We start from the raw sequence: 21226 nt of genomic DNA, 5'->3' as shown, positions 1-21226 counted from the left end.
AAATAAGTATTGACTGTTAATGACCTGTTTAAATAAAACATTCAATTTTCTTTCTTCCCCCCACAAAGAATTTAGTAGGCAGAGACATTTCTAAAGGAAAGGCTAACCCTGCTTTTCAAAAGAGGCTGAGCCAAAGCTTTTAAATGTGAACATTTTTTCCTGACATTTGCCCTTAAAATGCTATTCAGTGAAGCTGTGCTAACAGTGGGTTGAGTACATTGAAGTGTCTTTGAATAAAAATGCAACCTTGAGGGTTATTTTGTCACCAAATTAAGCAAAAATGTCCAAGTAAGTACTGCCCTACAAAATTCATATTTCTGTCACCATGCCACCTCATTGTTTGTATATCCTTGTTCTTAACAATTAAAGAGAATTTCCTCTAAGAAACAGGGTGCTATCTTAAAAGCATGAGAACTAAAAAAAAAAAAAAGAAATAAGAACCCATGGAATGTAAATCTGAGACCTCACTAATTAATAAGGGCAGATAGGTGACACAGACCCAGAGCACCAGAGGGACGTCCAGGCAGGCAGGCAGGCAGGCACCCTTCCTGGTAGTAAATTTGAGAAACTCTCGACTTCACAGAAGAATCAGTATTTTCCTCCTCAGTTGGTATGCAAGCACCCCACTGTGCATAGAGGACTGGACAGTGAGTCTCTGAACTAGTTGGAAGGTGATCTACATAGAGAAAGAAGTAGCTGGCTACATCAAGCCCGTGCCCTTTCTTCAGGTGAACAGTCAGCCTCCCGCCACTCTGAGAGTCCCCATCTGACTTGCAGTGCCCAGGAGCTACAAAGGACCGTAAAGGTCACTGAATACATCCACCTTTTCTCTGCACTTGGAGACCTGAGGCTCACATGCCAGGCCTACATGTGGCCCTGTCAGGATGAAAGACATCCGTTACAGACAAGTACAGCTTCCTCAGCTCCCCTGCCCAAGCCTGTCTTGTTTCCTATCTACTCATACTGCACGGCACTCCCGGATAATGGATGTCAGGAGGAAGATGAAATGAGTCAGTCTTTCAAAGGTAATAGCATGCCCTCAACTAAGAAAAACCGCAGGTATCTCTTAAGATGTCACTATTATGGGAGACTAGTGGACATTGGTTTGGCAAAAAGTGGGACCTTCAAGACTGTTCCATACTATAGTTCAGAGTCCCCCAACTCCACCACAGTTGCTATGGGCTGAGCCATCAGGCCTCGGTTTGAGTCTCGGTCGTCCGACTTTTTGTAGGCTTTTGACATTAGTCTCTTTGTGCTCACTGCTCACAAGTATAGAATGAAAAGAGTTCTAATTTCTACCTTGCAGTTACGAGGGATAAATGAAAAATAAAAAAACCAACCGACTTGTGTCTAGAGGTAGCAGAGTGCCTAACACATTTCGAGCTCTCTGTAAGTGTGCTAATTGATACTAATAATGTTAGCAATAGCACCACCCTTCAGTTCATAGGAAATAACGTTTATCCATCCGAACTTCTGTGGGATGGAGTCTCTGGTCTTAGTGGGTAGGCTCTGACCTTGAGCCTGGTTGAAACCCTGACTGCCATGTTCCTTCTGCCTCAGCCCCGCCCCTGAGTCATCCAGGGTGGCATGTGGCAGACTATTTTGCATTTCTAACAAGTCCTCAGTGGTAAGGATGTTCCTTGGGGAACCCTCCTCCGCCAAGAACCACTGCTTGGTACAGCACTCTGCAGTAGAACATAATGTATGCCCACAGACACGATCTTGAATTCTGTAGTAGACATGTTAAAGAAAATATATAAACAAAAGGGATGGATTTAAAACTCGGGTACTATACTTAGCTTAACTTATCTATTCAATTATTTCAACAAACGGGCAATATAAAAATATGAATGAGACCCTTTACATTCTTTTTCTGTTAAGTCTGTAAATTCCTGGAACTATTTTATATTTCTAGCACATTCCAGACTAGCTATATAGGACATGGAGCTGGAGAGCAGTTGGTTTTAATCACGACCCTGGTTCCTCTGGATCACACAAACTTCTCTTTTCCAAACACCTCAGTTGAGGAGATTCTGGTCATTAGGCAAGAGACCAAAAGGGTCCCTGCCCTGTACCATCATGAAGTTAGGACAATTACTGTCCACTTCCTGCAGCTTACAACGATAACTTACTACTCTAGTAATAACCCCAGATAAACAGTCTGATTGTTATGGTTTTACAAATCATGGGAAGCGGTTCATAAATGCCTCAATAGAAACCATTAAGATCGTTTTCAGTTTCCCTCCTGGCTTCCTCGGTTCTCCAAGGCCAATTCAGTGTGATGTAATGCCTGAGAACAGGAAACTGAAGCTGAGAGCCATCTTGGGTTTCAGAGAAACAAAAGTGAAACAGAGAGCCAGGGCAGATTCTGAACAGCCAGGCATCTCAGTCCACTCTTGGAAGTTTTCCTGTCACCATGACTGCAGGAAAAACACAAATATTTGAACTTGGAGTAGGTAATTGATCACACTGACATACCCAGGAAACTTCATTGTATTATGCCAATTAGAAATGCTGAGGTAAATAGATTTGCCAGAATCCCTACTACTCGAATTTATTTCTCATAAAAAATGTTTACTTTTGTTTGGAAGCTAGCAGGTTTCAGAATGGCATTAATGCATTCTAAGTGAGGTCATCACTCAGCATGTACTTCAGTTTGATAGAACTTCATGCCTGAAGTGGTTGGTGTTAACCATATTTATGTTTTATTAATTTTTCTCTGGAGGAGTGTAGAGATGATATATTAAAGTGGTGAATTCTTTCCTTTGTGATTGATGTCTTTGCCTAATAAGTTTTTTACAACTTTCTTGATCTTTATTTTTGTCTAGGGTAGATACTAAAACATATGATAAAATATATTTGAAATGGTATGACTGCTATCCAAGCTATAATTTTAAGAAAAAAAAACTTAAGACTAACTAAGCTTTTGAAATGCTATGTGAATAACAGCATCTAGAGTTTGGGGCATCTTTGTGCTGGCCGAGAGATATGGCTCCGTAGACTAGAAGAGTGCGGTTGTTATGTCTCGGAACAGCAATGCCTAGGAAGAACCATTAGACGACTTCACTGTTGTGCAAGCATCATGGAGTACATATCCACATGGCTGGACTGTGAAGCCTCTTCCACACATTAGATGTGTGTCCTAGGCTAACCTGTGTGTCGCTCGCCATTGACCATATGGGCACATGCCCCCGTAACTCCGTCTGTTCCGAGAACAGCTTCAGGTACTGATAAGAATTAGAAACCAAGTGGGGTCTGAAGAATTCAGAGTTCCCTCTGCCTTGTAGACTTGAAGGTCTTGTGATCAGCGAATGTTAAGGAATGAATCGCTCACCATATTGATCTGTAATACCCTACCAGGTGTAATAACCATACATGGATTGGAGGAATTGGGAAGGCCTTTTGTCTCTAAAGACTCACCAGAGGATCTGAGCCACGCCAATACAGGAGGCTTCTGTCTGCAGCTTGTGGAGCTGCAGTTTCAGGTGGTTGTATGCTGGCCTTTGTCATAGGCAGGGCAGTAAACATGTCTCTCTTGAAGGGCATGTTCCTTTACTATCTAGAGTAAACAAGGCTGAGATTAAGTGAGACTGACTGGTCAGATGCAGTTCATAGCAGGAAACAGATTCTCAAAAGCTGAGGGCCACAACACAGTTCATCCTCAAGGGACAGGAATGAGTCTGTTCCCATGGTACACAAAGCATTGCAGAGGCAAAATGTGCTACTGAACACCCAGGCAGGACCAGCACCAACTGGAAGGCGCAGACACTAGTGAGCATGAAGCAGAAGTTCTCCCTCACCGGCCCTTGGTATCCCTGGCCCCTGTCCTGATCAGTAGAACCCAATTTCGTAGCTAATGACTTAAGTCATAATTTTTAAAGGCAAAGTAAAATTTTGATCTGTTTAGATTGAAGCCCTTCAATTCGTTTCTATAATTGGAGATACAGGCAGTTTCCCAACCTTCTAGTATATGCCAGCCAACAGAAAGATGTGGTTTGGAAGGGACACTAGAATCTACCTAGAAAGAAGAACCTGCAGGGGAAGCCCTTCACATGGAGCTGGGGCGGAGATCAGCTCCTACAATTCCTGTCTTCACATCTGAGAAATCTACATAGCCCCAACCCACATTTGTAGCCAGTATTTCCTTTCATGGAAAAACAATGCTGTATTAATCCTACTGGCATTAGTACTTAGGAAGAACCTCTTTTGAATTGTACTGTGAGGTCAGTGAGCAGAGAAATTGCCAAGTAGGGGTGTCTGTCTATGAGCGCATGTGTGCCTGCATGTCTCTGTGTGCATGTGTGTATGTGTGTGTGTGTGCTGGTGTCATGCATGAGCTTTATCTTGTGAACATATCTTACCGTCAGTGCTGCTGCCACTTTCTCAGAACTTAGGAACATCTGTTCACTGGGATCTCTTCCATGGCTCCGCTGCGGCTTATAACTCTTCAGCTTTAGAAAATGCTACATATCAAATCTAAACTTTAAAGCCCAAATGCAAAAACAAAACAAAACCTCTTCCACAGGTTTCACACATGCATAATAGTAAAATTAGAGGTGTCCAGAAAACCCAGCTGCTGTAGCTCTGGCTTACAGGCTTTTCCTTTCAAATGACACCAAAGCAGGTGTCATCATTACTTCCTGTGTGGCTCTGTGTGTGTACGTTTTAGCATCCCTCCCATATATACACAATCACACACCAAAAAGAGCTAGGTAATCGGTGATGTTTATGTAATGCCAGAACTTCCATCTGGATAAGACAACCAAACTGGTGTCTGCTACGTGCCCTCTCCGTAGATGTCTTGCAGGGATAGCAAGGTTTCACTTTCCATGGCTATAATCAGAAAAGCTCTGCACAGCTTCCCTGTTCATTGTTAGAGACAACCAGAGAATAGGTTTTTTGGAACCATGCAAGGGCAGGAGTAAGCCAGAACAAAGTGGAAGTCTCATTTGCCAGCTAATACATTTGCTGTCTCCCTTATGCCAACTTTGGGGACACAGCATTTGCCAACCGAGAGAGGTGTGAGGTACTTTTCAGTGGGGTGGTTGTCTGTTGCACAGAGCTGCCTTCCTGGGAGTGAGGTGCAGGGCCTCTGGCTAGCATGCCCAAATGCGCATGTCAGTTGGCAGCACTCTTTAGAAAGTTCTAAAAATAAAGCCTGATTGTTTCCAGAATTTGATAATATGTCTAAACAGATTCCTATTTGAGAATAATTGAAATGATAATAGGGTCTACAATGGATACTGTCAAGCTTTCATCCAAAAACTCCCAAAGGTATTAAATCAAAATTTATATTTTACTTAAGACCTAGGTTTAATAGAGAATGGAAGAAATCAAAAACATTTTTTTGCACACAGCGCTGTACATGTGTCTTCTCTGGAGGTAGGGATACTTGATTTCAAAAGTCAGAAAGAAGATAAAGTGTTGGTTCTTGATTGACAAAAAAAGTCATGCAAACAGGCTGTATATATTCAGAGAATAACTAGATGCTAACTTCTGGACAAATCTGTCATTGAATTTAACTCATTTATTTTGTATCTCAAAAAGATCAAAACTATTAAAGACTTAAGAGACATCTTCAACAATAATAGTTAAAGATTTTGGTCAAATAGGAGGAAGAAGACTGCCATGGACTGATGTTAGGACACAGACCTCAGAGTGGAACTCCTCCACAGACAGCATGGCGCAGACCTGGTGTTAGGAGCAGAAAGATGGGGAGCAGTGTGCAGGGCCCACGGAGACTGGAGACAGGGCATTCATGGTGTTTGGAAGATGTGGTGAGAGCACACATGTCTCCCAGAAGTTGTCAGGAGTATATTGCTAAATGTGCCAATGGAGAGCAGGCCAGGGAGGTAGCAACTGTAGTTCTCAGGAAAGAAGAAACTTGAGCTAAGATGAAGTTGACAGAAAAGCAATGGCCACACTAAGGTAAAAACATTCTGATAGAAGGAAAAGAAAGAATACTGTATTATATGCAGACAGTGTGGCCATTTTTAATGGCTCATTCTGGAGTACTGCCCACCTGTGCTCAAAAGACCTAACATGTTCGTGAGAGTAACTAAGGGGGTTGAGGGTACAATGAGGAATGCCGTGCACATGCTTATTTGAAATTGGTACAATTTCAGTTTTTGACTACTTCCCCCCATTCTTCTCTTTTTATAATAAGAAACACAATTTGGGTTCATTCCCGCCTCTCTGTATCATTTTCCATGTTAATACAATATGGATAAAAAGATATGCATTGTCTTCTTCCAGAGTTACTATCCCGTGCTTTTAGAACACACCTGAGTCAAATGTTGAAACTGGAAAATATTTCTCCATTCTAAGATCATACTAACAATCAGGGCTGAATGGAATGGTTTACCTTATCAAGTAGAATGTCTTGGGTATTCTTTGTCGCTGTGCTAAGACACCATGACCAAGACAACTAATAGAAGAAAGAGTTTATTGGGAGCTTATGGTTTCAGGGTGTGAATTGATGATTGTCATGGTGAGAAGCATGGCAGCAGGCAAGCAGGCAGGCATGGTGCGAGAGCAGTATCTGGGAGTTTATATGTGATCACAAGCTGGAGGAGAGGGAGAGAGAGGGAGGGAAGAAGGGAGAGGGAGCAGAATAGAGGGACAGAGAGAGAGACAGAGACAGAGACAGAGAGAGAGAGAGAGAGAGAATGAATTAGGAATGATAGTGGTTTTTGAAAGCTTAAATCCCATTCCTAGTAATATAACTTCTTCAACAAGGCCACAGCTCCGAATCCTTCTTAAACAGGTTCACCAACTGGGGACCAATCATTCAGATATATGATCCTATGGGGGCCATTCTCACTGAAACCACCACAGGACATAAAAATGACAAATGGGAAATCATCTTTGAAACATTAATCATTTCTTTTATTCCTTCTTTATAGGTCTTATACCCCTAGAAGGAAGATGGCTGAACTTAACACTCATGTGAACGTCAAAGAGAAGGTAAGGTCTTGCTGTATGTTGACTCTCTGAAACTGCAAACTAGGTAATGTAATCCCTGCTGGCAAAAACATAATTATAATGGAAGAAGGGAAAAATGGTTTGCAGAGAGAGATACATAGAAAGTCTGTTGCACTGATATAATATTTATCAGAACATTCATCTGTGGAGTGTGTGATAAACATAGTACATTTATTTTCTCATTTTTACCATAATTTTCATGATGCAGAGACAGAAACTGAGCAACAGCACAGGTGAGTCATGTGACTTAGTTCACATAGCACGTAGGCTGCATCTAAGAACTTGAGTGTACGACTGCCTCTCCGGCCATCTTGTGGCTGTTTCAGATGGCCTTTTAGGTGTCCTTCAACCTTGAGAGTTCATGACAGAGAACTCTCCCTCCCCCCTCACATCTTTTTCATTTGTTATGAACTGATCATCATTCACAGTCCTTACCAGTCTGGAAAGCTTACTTGACTTTCTGTCAATAACACTCTCTTGCCATCTGTGCATTAATAAATACATTATAGTATTGAGTCCTAACTGGCCCATGGAGATAAATCTACCCAACCTACTCTGGAGCAACAGAGACTAAGGGATTCACACACGGTCATGAGAGCCTAGACAGGAACCTCTGTCAGCCCCCACTCATGTCTCCTTCTCTAGAGGTATCCCAGACTCATTGGACTGCCACATACTTGAATGTGGGTATTTGCTCCTCATCATTTTGTATCCCTTCCATACTAAAAATATAAAATGATTCTGAGAGGAGTGATATTTGTGAAGTCCTTGTAATTTTCTTCTTAACTGGATGCCAGTGATAATGGCACTGAGCATACAGACGAAGCACCTTCTCATTTAGGGTAGAGAAGCCAAAATAAATGCAGTGACATATAAAGAAGGACAGCCATTTTGGACCATGGTAGCAGCTTTGAGGACAGCCATTTTGGACCGTGGTAGCAGCTTTGAGAACGACACATCAGGTGTGTTTTGGTGGGATGGAGGTAGAGAGGTGACTACTTTACATGAGCATGTCCCAAGAACTCTTTGAGAGGTCATGAGAGAACTGAAAGAAAGTTGATGGGATAGAAAAAAAAAACATGTAAAGAGCTGAGAGCGGAGAATCCTATATTTAAAAAAAATGCAAAAGTGAGTGCTTAAAATATAGAGTGCTTAAAATACAGAGTTGGATGTGTTTGGAGATCAGGCAGGCAGTGCAGGCCTGAGGGTGATGGGCAGAGAGAATGGGGTACATTTTATCATCAGTCACATCGAGGAGAAATTAACAATTCCTTCACGCATGCAGTGTGGAAACCCCCACAGTAGCAAGACTGTGACTCATGTCACTGGAGGCCATAATCTGTTCCAAACATCCTGATGTGTAACTTGTCGATCATCATTTCAAAACAACTGTCGTTCTCTACCCTGATGCTAGATTGTGCTATCTGAGGTGTCGATAGAGATGTTGCATGGGTTACTGTAGCATGTTTGTAGCATGTAGTTTGTTTTCTTTTATTTTTTGTTATTTTATTTCAATAGGAGCTATTTTCTTTGTAATGATACATATTGTCTGTCATAAATTTTAGAGGGACCTCAGGCTTCACTAGACTGTGGAAGGGGTTTCCGTGCCAACAGGTTCCAACCCTGTTAGAGTGTTGTAGGGCTCTCTTCCACAGGCAGAGGCCATCTGATAGGGAGACGTAAGCAGGTGCATGGAGTGGTGGGACATGTTTTCAGAGCTCACCTGGCTGCCTCTAAGACTGTGATGCATACTTATATGCCTATCCAGTGACATTCTCTTTGATGAGGACACTGAGGCTTGCAGTCACCCTTGACTTGGTCAAAGTCAGACTTTGCCGTGTCTGGTTCTGAAGCCTGCTCCCTTTGCACTGTTTCTCAGAGCTCCCACCAGTGAACAGAAAAACACAAGTTCTACCAAAGGAGATGGGAAAAAAAATCTTAACGTTTTGTGTGGTGTCTTAATTGATATAGAAATTCTATCCATTATATTCCATCATGTATTCCACATAATATTTTTATTGAATATAATCTTCATTTACATTTCAAATGCTAAAACTTTTCCCAGTTTCCCCCTCCCTGAAAACCCCCAACCCCTCCTCCCACCCCCTGCCTCCACGTATATGCCCCTCCACCCGACCCACTCCCACCTCCCCACCCTCGATTTCCCTTTGTTGGGGCATCTGTTGAGCCTTCACCTGAACAAGGACCACTCCTCCCACTGATGCCCGACAACGCATTCCTCTGCCACATATTTGGCTGGAACCATGTGTACCCCTTGGTTGATGGTTTAGTCCCTGGGAGTCCTGGGGCATCTGGGTGGCCGACATTGTTGTTCTTCCCATGGGGCTGTAAACACCTTCACCTCCTCCGAACCACCCTCCAACTCCTCCATTAGGGACCCCACACCCAGACCAATGGTTGGCTGCTACCATCTGCCTCTGTATGTATAAGGCTCTGGCAGGGCCCCTCCAGAGACAACCATGACACATTCCTTTTGGTATGCACTTCTTGTCATCCATAATAGTGTTGGGGTTTGGTGACTGCTTATAGGATGAATCCCCAAGTAGGGCACATATTATTTTAATATTAAGATATTTTAACATATTGATCATTGAATAAACAATGGCAGAAAGCTGCATCTCCTTGATAATGTGCCTTCATAGACTCCCTTTATTTAAATTTAAATATGTTCCCTATAAAAGCTAGGGTGAACTTTCTAGTGCTAGTCACAGATTGGCCCCTTTCAATCATCTGTTGATAGATGGATCCATCATTCCCTGGGCAAGCTATAGAATATAAAGTCCTCTATGGAACCAGATTTATAGCAAATGATTCCTGCAGAGCACGGCTAGTGGCCAAACCACCATGGGAGACCGAGTAGGCAGGATTAGATTGTCTTATGTAGAAGAGAGCAAACAAGTTTCTCTGTGTGAACACTCAGCATGGAGGGTCAGCATGAAGGTGCCATCTGTTGGCTCAGGCATCATCAGAGCATTGACTGTCGGGGCTGTTGGGTGTCTACACAGAAGGAATAGAAACAGTGGGTGTTTTGCCACTCCACTTGAGTAACTCAACAAAATGTTGGCAGCATTTTAGAAAAGGGTACCTTTTGGGCTGTAAATATTGTGAATCTGCATGACAGTGAAAGCCAACGCCTGCTAACTGAGTGAATTCCACCCTCCCCTGTCAAAAGTTAATAGACTTCTCAACTCCATCAAGTAAGCCATAATAAACAACAGAAACTCTGATCATATATAGTTTTAGTTTGATTTATTTTGGTATACTTATTTCCTTTAGTTATTAGCTTTTGTGGCCTCTTATGATTAGTTTGTTTCTCAATCTGTCACACAAAGCAATGACATTTCAGTTTTGAAAATTAAGAATAATAACAACTGTTCGGTCTTAAGTTACAAGCTTTTTGTAGATTAGTGAACAGATTTCTAGTGCTGTTGATACAATATCTAGTCAACAACTGTGGAAAATTAAAAAAAAAAAGGTCTTATGTTAGGAGCTGGCTTGGAAGATGGCTCAGTCAGCACAGGGCTTGCTGGGCAAGCATGAGGGTCTGTGGTGGAAACGAGCACTCACTGAAGAGGCAGGTTTGCTGATGAAGCTTGTAATCACAGCACTGGGAAGGCAGGAAGCGGTAAATCCCTAGACCTTGCTAGCCAGCCTTGCCAAATCACTGAGCTCCAGAACCACTGACAGGCAGTCCTCAAAAACCAAGATGGAAGGCCTTGAGAAATGACAACACACATGGTTGGCCACTGACCTGTGTGTGCACTCGTGTGCACACACACACACACACACACACATATCCACAAAAACAAATAAATACGTAAAGAAGGAAATGCACTATCTTTTTTGTTGTAAAACAAGGTTTGACAACAGAGGAGGTCTTTGTCCATCTCTAGTGAACCAGCAGCATGGATTGAATAGAAGCCAAGTACTTTGAAGAAATACCTTTTGTCTTCTTGCAATTTTTCTTAGTCCAGAAAAGAAACTAATAATGTTTAATATTCAGGACAAATAAAATTTGTAATAGATACTTGTGACATTTTATTTCAAAGTAACTTGATAGTGTCTGATTATAACTATAAGGGTTTCAATTATAAACATGGCTCAAATAGTTCAGTTTCCCCATAATGGCAAACATCTTCTCAATCAGCCCTGTCCTCTTTCTTCCTTACTTTCTTCTACCCCCCACCCCACCCCGTCTCTCCCCCATGTGGAGATATGTGCCCTTGAGCCCAGCCACTGTGACCTTGAAGATCTTTGCCTCCGACCCACTGCAAAGACAGGATCCTGTCTAATACATCTTTCTCCAGGACCTGAGCTTCATCCACTTCCACTCAGGAACCCTCCAGACATCTCTTTCTCTCTTCCCGTGCTGCTTGGGTCACGCCCCTCCCTCTGTGCTTCCTCAGAGACTCTGCATCTCTCATCACAACTTGCTTTCATGTAGCAAGGGTCGTAGTTCTCTGTCTCCTTATGTTAAGACTACCGAGTGGGTCTTACTTTCTCGGATTTGACCTATAGTTGGCCCCCGAGTTAGAGCTGGGTAAGTGGATGGATAACAGATGAATGAACACAAGGAGTTGAATAGCTAAGTTCTTTAGGTTTATGAAATCTCATTTATGAAACGTTATCAAATCTCCAGGCTTCTTGAAAAACAGTATGGAGGTTAATGGAAATGTCAGCTCATGTTCTCACACTCACTGATATTAAGGCTTGCTTTAAATTGATTGCTTCTAGAAGAGGAAGCTGCGTTGGGTTGCTTAGGTTGACTACGCGTGCTTCTGTAGGAAAGAAACGTCTTTAGAAGATGGTGAGCAAGCACCCTGGTCCCTGGAAAGTCATGATAACACGTGAGGTTGTGAGGTAGCAACTGCTCACGGAATAGATCCCCAAAGCAAACTTGATTGAAGATGGACAGCAGAAGAAAATGCTTGGGCAACCAAAGTCTCGTGGTGGCAAGTAACTCACTGTTCACTGGCATTTCCTCATTTTTATCTTGTTAACGAATTGGTTTTATTATTTTTAATTACATGTAGGTGTGTGTGTGTGTGTGTGTGTGTGTGTGTGTGTGTGTGTGTGTGTGTCCACATGTGGGTGTGTGCATATGAGTGCACAAAATACTTTTCTTTAAAACAAAGTTCAACACTAGAAACTGCATAGATAAATTAGTGGATAGTGACTGTTGGGTTACTTCCTACTTAATATGCTTAGGTATCAAATGAACTTGATTTACAGGTTTTAAAATAACGATGAGCAGTATGGAAAAAATAGATTTTTGGTCAGGTTTTTTTCATGTATCAGTATTAGTCAAATTCAATTTTGTAAGAAAACTTGTTGATGGAAGAAAAGGGATCCTTGCCTATAGAGTTAGCATGTTCCTAGTGCTCAGGCATGAGCGGATAAGTCATTCCAGTGATGAATGATTCTGTAGGGGACCCAGTGCCCTTGGGAATGGCCTCTGTAAGGGAAGCTTCTGGAAAACATACGTCTAGAAGGCAAGAACTGTCAGCTTCCCAGTCACTAGCTGAATAACCTGAAACAAACCATTTAACTCTTCTGGACTTCAGTTTACCAGTAAGCGAATGAGGCATGATTATAAATCATCTCACTAAGTCAAGCTGGAGGCATGCTCAGGGGTAGAGGACTTACTGACAGGTGTGAGGTCCCAGGTGTGATCCCCAGTAATACCATAAAGGATTTGGGGTGGAGATCATCTGTTTATTTTACAAGCAAAAATGGAAAAACTGCCTCTAATTAACATTTCCCTCAGGGTTTAAAATGAAACTTCCTGTGGAACCAAAAATGGAAGGGGAAAGAAAAGTCCAGATGAGAAAACATAAAAAGTGGACTTGACTTTCAGACTCTGATAGCTATTGCTGAGATGCACAAAATATAATTGAGACAAGACAATTCGATGACATGGAAATGGGGAACAGCCCTGTCTATAATATCATTGCTGAGAGGCCATTTATTGTGAACAGCTTTTAGAGCTGTTCAAGATATTGAGGCAAATTGGATTGTAAACAATAACCATACAGAGTCATTAAAATGAAAGGGGAGAAGAGTGTCTTGTCCACACTGCATGCAAGGAAGTATCATCACCGTTTCTGCAGGTCACTGGGATACAAAATCTTTATGTTGGTGTCCAAGTTTCCATCCACAGCAGTTGGATGGGTAATTCATTGTCTCATAATAAGCATGCCCCATTTTAATTTTTTCCTGTAACTCTTGGTCTGTGTTTTGCAAAGTACTGAAAATGTAACTCAGAGAATGGCAATGCCTCATCGTTGGAACATTAACCTACTTCACAAAGAAACCATTTCTTAGGATTGGGGATGAGTTTTAATGACATATACTTGTTACAACAAACAGGCATGCAAGCTTCTGGGGGAAAAAAACCTTCATTTTATAATTTTTCAAGAGAGTTTAGTTTAGTCCAACCCTTGGATTCAGATAGCAAGAACACCAGCTGTACAGCTTTTAGATTTCACTGTGGGACCCGTTCTTGTCATCATTTTCTCATAGGAAAGGGTCATTAAATTTCCCTTTCAAAGAAAGAAGAAACACTGACAATAGTTATTGCCTAATGCTTATGTACAGAACTGCTGTTATTGTTGCTTGGCAACTAGAGGAGATTTGACAAGGAGTCTAAAGGAACTGAATGAATAAATGGAACTGTCAGCATCAGTTTCAGGGGATAAGAAGAAATCCACTATTGCAGGATTAGCATCACATTGCTTTGTCCAAGCTACATGATCGGAATACACAACCCTTCTTCTTCTGTTTCTCCTACCCCACCCCCACCCAATCTTATAGCCTTTCACTGCAACCCCTTTTGTACTATGGCTGAGGGACGAATAGGAGACAGATGCTTAATGCTAAACAATATAAGAGCATGTCAAAATGAAGTCATTTGGCAGCAGGGAAAATTATCCCTGCTAGCAGTCCCTTGGAGTTTATAAGGACGTCTCCCACAGTCTAGTTATTTCCCACAATGATCCTTCACATTAAATTATCCAAGTTTTAAAGATTTATTTATTTTATGTGTATCTGTATTTTGTCTGTATGTATATCTGTATGAGGGTATCAAATACCCTAGACCTGGAGCTGCAGACAGCCGTGAACTGCCTTGTGGACTCCGGGATTCAAACCAGGTCCCCTGGAAGAGCAGCCAGTCCTCCCAACAGCTAAGTGAGCTTTCTATCCCCTAAATTATCCAGTTTTATATATAAAAAAATTGAGAAGGCATCATCGATCATTTCTTCTGGCCTTGCACACTGAAAATTTGTCATGATAGATTTGATGGGCAGACTGGTAGATCTAGCACTTAACAGTAAACTCATGTATATTATTACTAAAGCTACTTTTTCTTAGTAAGGTATTTATCCACAACTTGGTCACAATCTCCTTATCAACAGAATAAATTTTTTATCTTGCTTGTGTACTTGATACTTTATATAACAGTAATGCTACAGATTTTACCCCACTCCTGGTATCAGTTAATCAAAATTTGGTTTAATAATTTAGTCAAGATTCTATCATAGTAATTGTAGGTGAATATACATAGAGACAAGTCATAGAAAGGCAGGTGGTGGGGCTTGCCTCCCTGGGCTGGAGGTGGAAGGTGGTGCTTTTAAATGGTAAATGTGCACTTATGGACAGTCTTCAGATGTCATGATATCTTTGAAAAGAGAGAAGAAAAAAGGAAAAATCCAGAAAAATCTCCAGCTTGTACTGCAGTGGTAAGAAAGTTTCATCAGGCTGGTGGTGGAGGAGTACATACCAAAGCTGCCAACTGGAGGACTGTATGTCCCTCAGAGTGTATGTGTCCCCTCAGTGTGGACTGACAGCATCTAGAAAAGCAAAGCATGGGATCAGCCCAACATTGCTCTGCTGTCAATCAACTCTGCCTCCTACAACAGCACTCAATTACATTTTTTTTTAAAAAAAAAGGAAATTGAGATACATATTTTAGAATTTTATAATATGATTAAAGCATAAGTTTTTTTCCTGGAAAAATTAATAATAGTTTGAAAACCACTGCTCTGAAATAATTAGTAAATTAAAATACAAACTAAGCATCTGGTGAGATAGAGCAGTTGATGAAGGGAAAAGACCTGAATTCAATCCCCAGAACACATTTTAAAAGCCAAGCTTGGTAGTATATGCTTGTGTCCTGTTGCTAAGGAGACAAGGGCAGGCAGATCCCTCCAACTCAGTGGCCAGCCAGCCCAGCCTGCACACACACACACATTTCAAGATCCGGATTCCCCTGTCTTTGTAAGCTGGGCCATTCCACGCCTAGTATGGAGGTCTTTTCAACTTTTAGAGTGAGCAATCATTTAGTAACCGTTTCCCCTAACTCTGTTCTTAACCTTATTTAAAGTAAAAGGAGATCCAGTTCCTCCCACTGATATTTAAAAGAGTGTGCCTTTTATAAATTGGTCCACCCTTATAAAAAAAGTGTAGTCCTGGTTTCCATGGAGTTTTATGGTCCATTTCCTCCACACCACAGTAAAGAAATATCCAAAGCTAATATACTTTAGAGATTAAGTTAACTCTCTTATGCTAGTATTGACTAAAGGGTAATTAGCTTTTTTTTTCCTAGTATTGATTAAAGGGGTCTAAGTGAATTGTACCCTTTTTATAGTACTTTTAACTGGGAAGTTCTGTGAATGAGAAAAAATTAAATAAAAATTAAAAAATAGAAAACTACATTAGGAGTGAATGTAAATAATTACCATTTTCCCCCAAGTAAAGACTTTAAACTACAAAGAAAATGAGAAAAGAATTCACTGACTGTTCTCTTAGAAAGTAGATAAATTAAAAGAATCTTCCTTTTCTGCTGTGATTAAGGTACCCAAACAAAAATAGCTTGTGGATATAGCATTGATTTTTTTTTCCTTTAGTAATAAGTCTAACTAAAGAATTCATCGAAATACTAGCCAGACAGAATATTTACCTAAACCCTAATACTGTGTGGGTTTGACCAGCTAGATGGGAATTAACTTCTGGTGGACTGAAGGGCTCACCTACTTTAAAATTATCTGAAGTCTAGTTGGTAATTCTGGGAAAATTGGAGGAAGAGTCAAACATAGTGATTAAAAACAAAACCACTCAGGCCTACACTAAATATATATGTTTGTTTCTTGATTGTGTTTCTCAATGTAAATTAGAGGGTCTGTTGCCGTTAGCAACCATCATATATATGGCCTCTTGCTTTTGTCATCTGTGCCCTTTCAGGCAGATTGTGTTCAGAGATGATGGCTACAAAAGTATCTCTCATATTAAGAGTTAGAATCTTAAAAGGAGCTCTTATAGCAGGCTGACTAGTGCAGTTACGCAAGTTTCTTCCAAAATGAGGTCATTCTGCCTCTTATTTCGTAGTTGGGGTGCCTGCATGGCGCACTGACTGCCCTCTAAACAGGCTATCCTAAGGTCACCATGCTGTGAGGAAGACCAGTCGAGCCCTTCAAGACCCCATGGAGCGTTCTCCGTGTTATATGAAGACAACACTCTGCCCAGCTAGCGGTCTCTCTGCCACTCATCCGTCAGACTCCTCCACAGAGATAGTGAAAGTCCCAGATAAGTTCTCAGCAGTCACAGAGCAGTAGGTAACTATAATGCCTTTTTCAAGGAGGGCTACCTGAGCTGGACATATAGCTGCTCAGTTAGCAGACAGCGTGTCTAATGGTACAGAACCTGGGGTCTAACCCGAAAGCCACAGAATGTAGGCGTAGTGATACACAACTGTAATCTGAGCCCATGGAGGGTGGAGACAGGAGGATCAGAAACTCCACTACATAGTGAATCAGGCCATGCTTGGCTGTTTGAGACTCTCATAGAAGGGGTAGGGGGAGAAAGAGAACGCATACCCTCTTGAGCAGTTTTACTTTACAAAAACTGTATTGTTGAAATAATGATTTTACATAAATAGTAGAGAGTATGGAAGAATTATGGTATATTCTAAATGATTTGAGAGGTGACCAGTTTTCCCTAAGAACTCTCTGTTCCGCTGTCTTTTGTCTCCTGCTCCCTCTCCCTCACTAAAAGAAATGAAAATGTTTTGTTGTCTGAAAACCAGAGAAACACTGGGGACTGAAATTAGTTGAAGGGGAGATGGACAGGGGAGATGGAGAGTTCTGGGACAAACAAGGCGAGACACAAGACGTGTGCTGGAAGGACAGAAGGCCCAGGCTCCTTGGAGCATCAGGTGTTAAAGGAATGGAGTTTCAGAGACAAAGGCATGGGGCCAAACTTGATCTGTAATTTCTATTATACCTCAAATTCACTGTTCTCAATTCAGGATGCTCATCAGAACCATGGTGGAAACTTCAGTGCCAAGCCATTCGTCGTACGATTGCTTCCTCCTTCTTATTCCTTGTGTCTAAACAGAGACCAGTTGCTTCTTCACCAGTAACCTGCTAGTCATTCTCTACACTGCTTGTATTGGTCTGTTTGTTTTTTGTTTGTTTGTTTGTTTGTTTGTTTGTTGCCCAGGGCACTGTATTAGAATCCTACCTGGCATCCATTTGATCTCCTAGAGTTCATACAGAAGAAGATTGAATGACCTTAAATGCACAAATATCATAGGCCTCCCCTAGGCAAATCTTCATTAGCTTTGCTTTCGAATCAGGTTCAAAGTTTTTGGCCATGCGACCTAGAGCACTTTGGCCCCATGCCTCTGTTCTGAAATTCCATGCCTTTAAACACGTGGTGCTCCAGTAAGACTGGAGCACGTTTCCCGTGTCCTGCCTCGGTGCTCTAGGAACTCTCCATCTCCTTCCCTTCATTCTCCTCTTAAACCAATTTCAGCCCTCAGTGTTTTTCTGGTTCTCAGACAACAAAACATCTTCACCCCTTTTACTAAATCCATGAAACATCCATCTTTCTAGACTATAAATTTCCTCAGCAGGTCAGGAAGTGTGTCAGTCCCTACCTGCAGTCCAGCCTCAGAGTCTGAACTCTGTGACTGACTGTAACTGAGACGACGGAATCAGTGAATAAATAAACAATGGAACATGAATTAAATGATGACTCTCAGCTCTGATGACATTCTTGTGGTAATACCTTGACTTCTGTACTTGACACAGGCTCATGAATATTCAAATCAACAACTTGGCTCTGACCTACACAAAGTTTAAATCAATAATAGATCTTCTCTAGGAGAGGGCAGCAACTGGGTGTTTGTTTGTTTGTTTGTTTGTTTGTTTGTTTGTTTTAGATACCAAATTGAAGGGAATGGCTAACATGTTCCTTGTTTGTAGTGACAAAATCTGCAAGCTTCCAAAAGTTCACAGCTGGTTGGAGCACCGAGACAGAACGTACATAGTGAAATTTAACAAAGATGAATGTAAAATCCCTGGCCAAGTGTTAATCTCTTTGCAAGCCTGAGGCTGCAGCTCTGGTCTTGAGAACAACGTGAAGACAGCTAATAGCAAATAAGCCCCAAGGAGACCAGCAATTAGTGTGCCTCCTGAAGCCTCGGGTTGACTTTGACAGCTTGAATGAATAGTAGGGCCCACCAAGGCAGTGCATGCAGGTGCACGGCCTCTTCTTTGTGTGCCCTCCCCTACTGGAGCAGTGTGCCTATTTACTGAGACACTTTTCCTGGGGAAACACTCAGGAGAGCTTGACCAGAGGGCGAGAACTGGGAGACTGCAGCTTATGAGAGACATTTAGGTCACACGTTTGCTCTGTAGTGATGGATTTCTAAGGGGTGCTTCTGTTCTTTGAAATAAGTGCAGGGCTGACCTGTAGGAAAGGGGTTCCCTTCTCACACACCAAAAGGCAGCACCAAGGAACAGTGGTGGGAAGGATTGGCATCCCCTCCCTGGCCATGGGCGTCTCATCACCAGCTCTTCTTGCCTTTTTCACTTGTCCTTAGTTTCAGCAGGAGATGGGGTCCCTTTATCTCTCTCTGGTGTCCTAATCCATCTTCTTGGGTGCCTTCTCAGCCACTTCATTGACACCCGAAGCCCATGCGCCTGAGCCTCAGGACCCACACTGTAAGTTTACAGTTTGTAAACGTGGAGCAGTCCTCTCTGCCTCTGCTTCTAGCTTGCTGAGAATGTGTGGGAAAAGCCGTGCCAGCTGACTCTGTGACAGATCTTGGCTGCCCCGAGTTCATGGACCTGGTCAGCAGTCTTTATTCCTCACGGCCCCTTCGTCTTAGGTTCCATGCAGGCAGCTCTAGGCCAGCCTCTGTTGTTTTAAGTGTCTAGGCTCAGATGAATGGTTTCCATAAACGTACATCTTTCACCCTCTAGAATTTTTATTGTATCTCCATTCTCTGTTTACCCTCTTTCCTTCCTTCTCAGAACTCTGAGGAATAGAAAAGGGACTTCCTTTCTTTTCAAAGAATATTTTTCTACCTGGATATCTATCTCCCCCAACCGTGTGTGTGTGTGTGTGTGTGTGTGTGTGTGTGTGTATGTGTGTGTGTGCGTGTGTATATATACATGTGTGTGTCTATGTCTGAGTGTATGTCACGCAAGCATGTGTACATATGGGGGGCATTCATGTGTGCAAATACAACTTTGGGTGTTGTTCCTCGGAAGACATCCACATTTTGTTTTGAGACAGGGTCTCTCTCTCTCTCTCTCTCTCTCTCTCTCTCTCTCACACACACACACACACACACACACACACACACTTGGTCCTGAGACTCACTGGCTCAACTAGGTTGGCTTGCTGGCCACTGAGCCCTAGTAATCCACTTCCCCGGGACTGGGATTACGAGAATGCACCACCATGCCTTCCTTTTTATATTATGTGCACTGGTACTTAGCTCCTCATGCTTGCCCAGGAAGTTCTTAGACTGAAATGTCTCTGGCCCCTCCACAGCTTCACACCATTTTCTCATTTCCTTAGGACACCTTGCGTCATAATTTATCTCTTTTCTTTTCTTTCTCCAAATCCCCCATCAGTGAACATGCTCAAGCTCTTTGGGCAATAAATTGTGCACTGACTGTTTTAAGATGGATTGGAGAGAGGGAGAACCAAGCCAGAAACCCAGTTAGGAGGGTTTCACAGACGCAGTGAGAAGGAACCAGTCTAGGTTAATAAGAGGGGAGCAGACGGTAAGATGCAGAGGGGTTACCATCAGGACGCCCCAGAGCAGCTATTGTTTATTCCTTTGCATTGTTTTCTTCGCTGTTTTGAGAGCCCCTTCCACTTTCCCCAGTGAAGTGTGGCTTTAGCACACTAGGGCTCCCCGAGACACGCACTGCAAAAGGTGCCCGCTGGAAGAGAGCTTGCCATGTCTTAAAAGGCTAGTTGGTGGGATGGGAGAAAGACTGCAGTAGAGAACTCCTGTTCCTCCAAGAAGGCTCCACTGCACCCCCTTTCTGGAGCTGTCACCCCCAGCTTCAGAGCTTAGTCCCGCAGTGGCTAGTCCCGCAGTAGCTAGTCCGGCAGTGGCTAGTCCCGCAGTGGCTAGTTGAGTCTCACGTTGCATTGCTGTCATCCACCCTCTTCCTCCCCACACATGTACAGACTGTTGTCATTTGTTCTGGGCCCCACAGAGAAAAGCTGGGACACACAGAGTGTGTTGCCAAGAGCCTCGTGTCAGCTTTCCTCCGACTCTGCCCGCACGGCCTTCTCCCCATCTTCAAAGCTTCATTTTTCTTTCTAATCCTGTTCTGCTCGCCCCAAAAAGTTAATTTTGATTTGTGCCGGTGGTGTTAATTCCCAAAAAGTCAGCCGAGTAGAACATGACAGCACTTCATACATATTGTTTTGCTGGCAGGAAGTAGATATTCGAAAAAGCAATTAAATTATGGAATTATCCTCGATGCAAAGGTACCAGCCTGCAAAGAGTATTTCCTTCCCCCCCCCCCAAGAAGAGTCACAGGAGAACCACCTTCATTAGTGTGTAGATAATACTACTGGCCCGGCAAGTGGAGCAAAACATACACAGAATACACAAAGGAGATGTTTTTTAGGCATCTCTGACAGGCTCAGCATTTGAGAAATGTGGCCAGAGCTGATTATGAAGCCCTTTTAGCATCACAGGAATGGCAAATGCATACATAGCTGGTTCTTGCTGGTGCAAAGAGGAGGTCGTGGGTGCTGGATTGCTGCCCTTATTATTATAGAGGATAGGATAGTGCTCATCTTTAAGTGGGTAAAGTTCCTGAGAGCTGGAAGCAGCCATCTGCTGTGCCTGGGACTTAGGAGACACCCCACACATCTGTGGCTTGAATCTACTAAGCTTTTTAAT

The 21226-nt window shown here is 42.5% G+C and overlaps 1 protein-coding gene across 7 annotated transcripts in view; it reads left to right on the top strand.

Moving 5' to 3' along the window:
* The window catches only part of Spats2l (spermatogenesis associated serine rich 2 like), a 173521-nt gene that overhangs the window by 77670 nt on the left and 74625 nt on the right, over nucleotides 1-21226 (top strand). For all 7 annotated transcript variants that reach the window (XM_052193225.1, XM_052193224.1, XM_052193226.1 and 4 more), the window contains one exon: nucleotides 6906-6966. In XM_052193225.1, coding sequence (XP_052049185.1) covers nucleotides 6906-6966 — 61 coding nt within the window. The remainder of the gene's footprint in view (nucleotides 1-6905; nucleotides 6967-21226) is intronic.

The sequence above is a fragment of the Apodemus sylvaticus genome, chromosome 9 (assembly GCF_947179515.1).
Source record: "Apodemus sylvaticus chromosome 9, mApoSyl1.1, whole genome shotgun sequence".
NCBI classification, from domain to species: Eukaryota; Metazoa; Chordata; class Mammalia; order Rodentia; family Muridae; genus Apodemus; species Apodemus sylvaticus.
The sequence above is the reverse complement of the archived record's forward strand: the minus strand, read 5'-3'. Positions and strand labels throughout refer to the sequence as shown.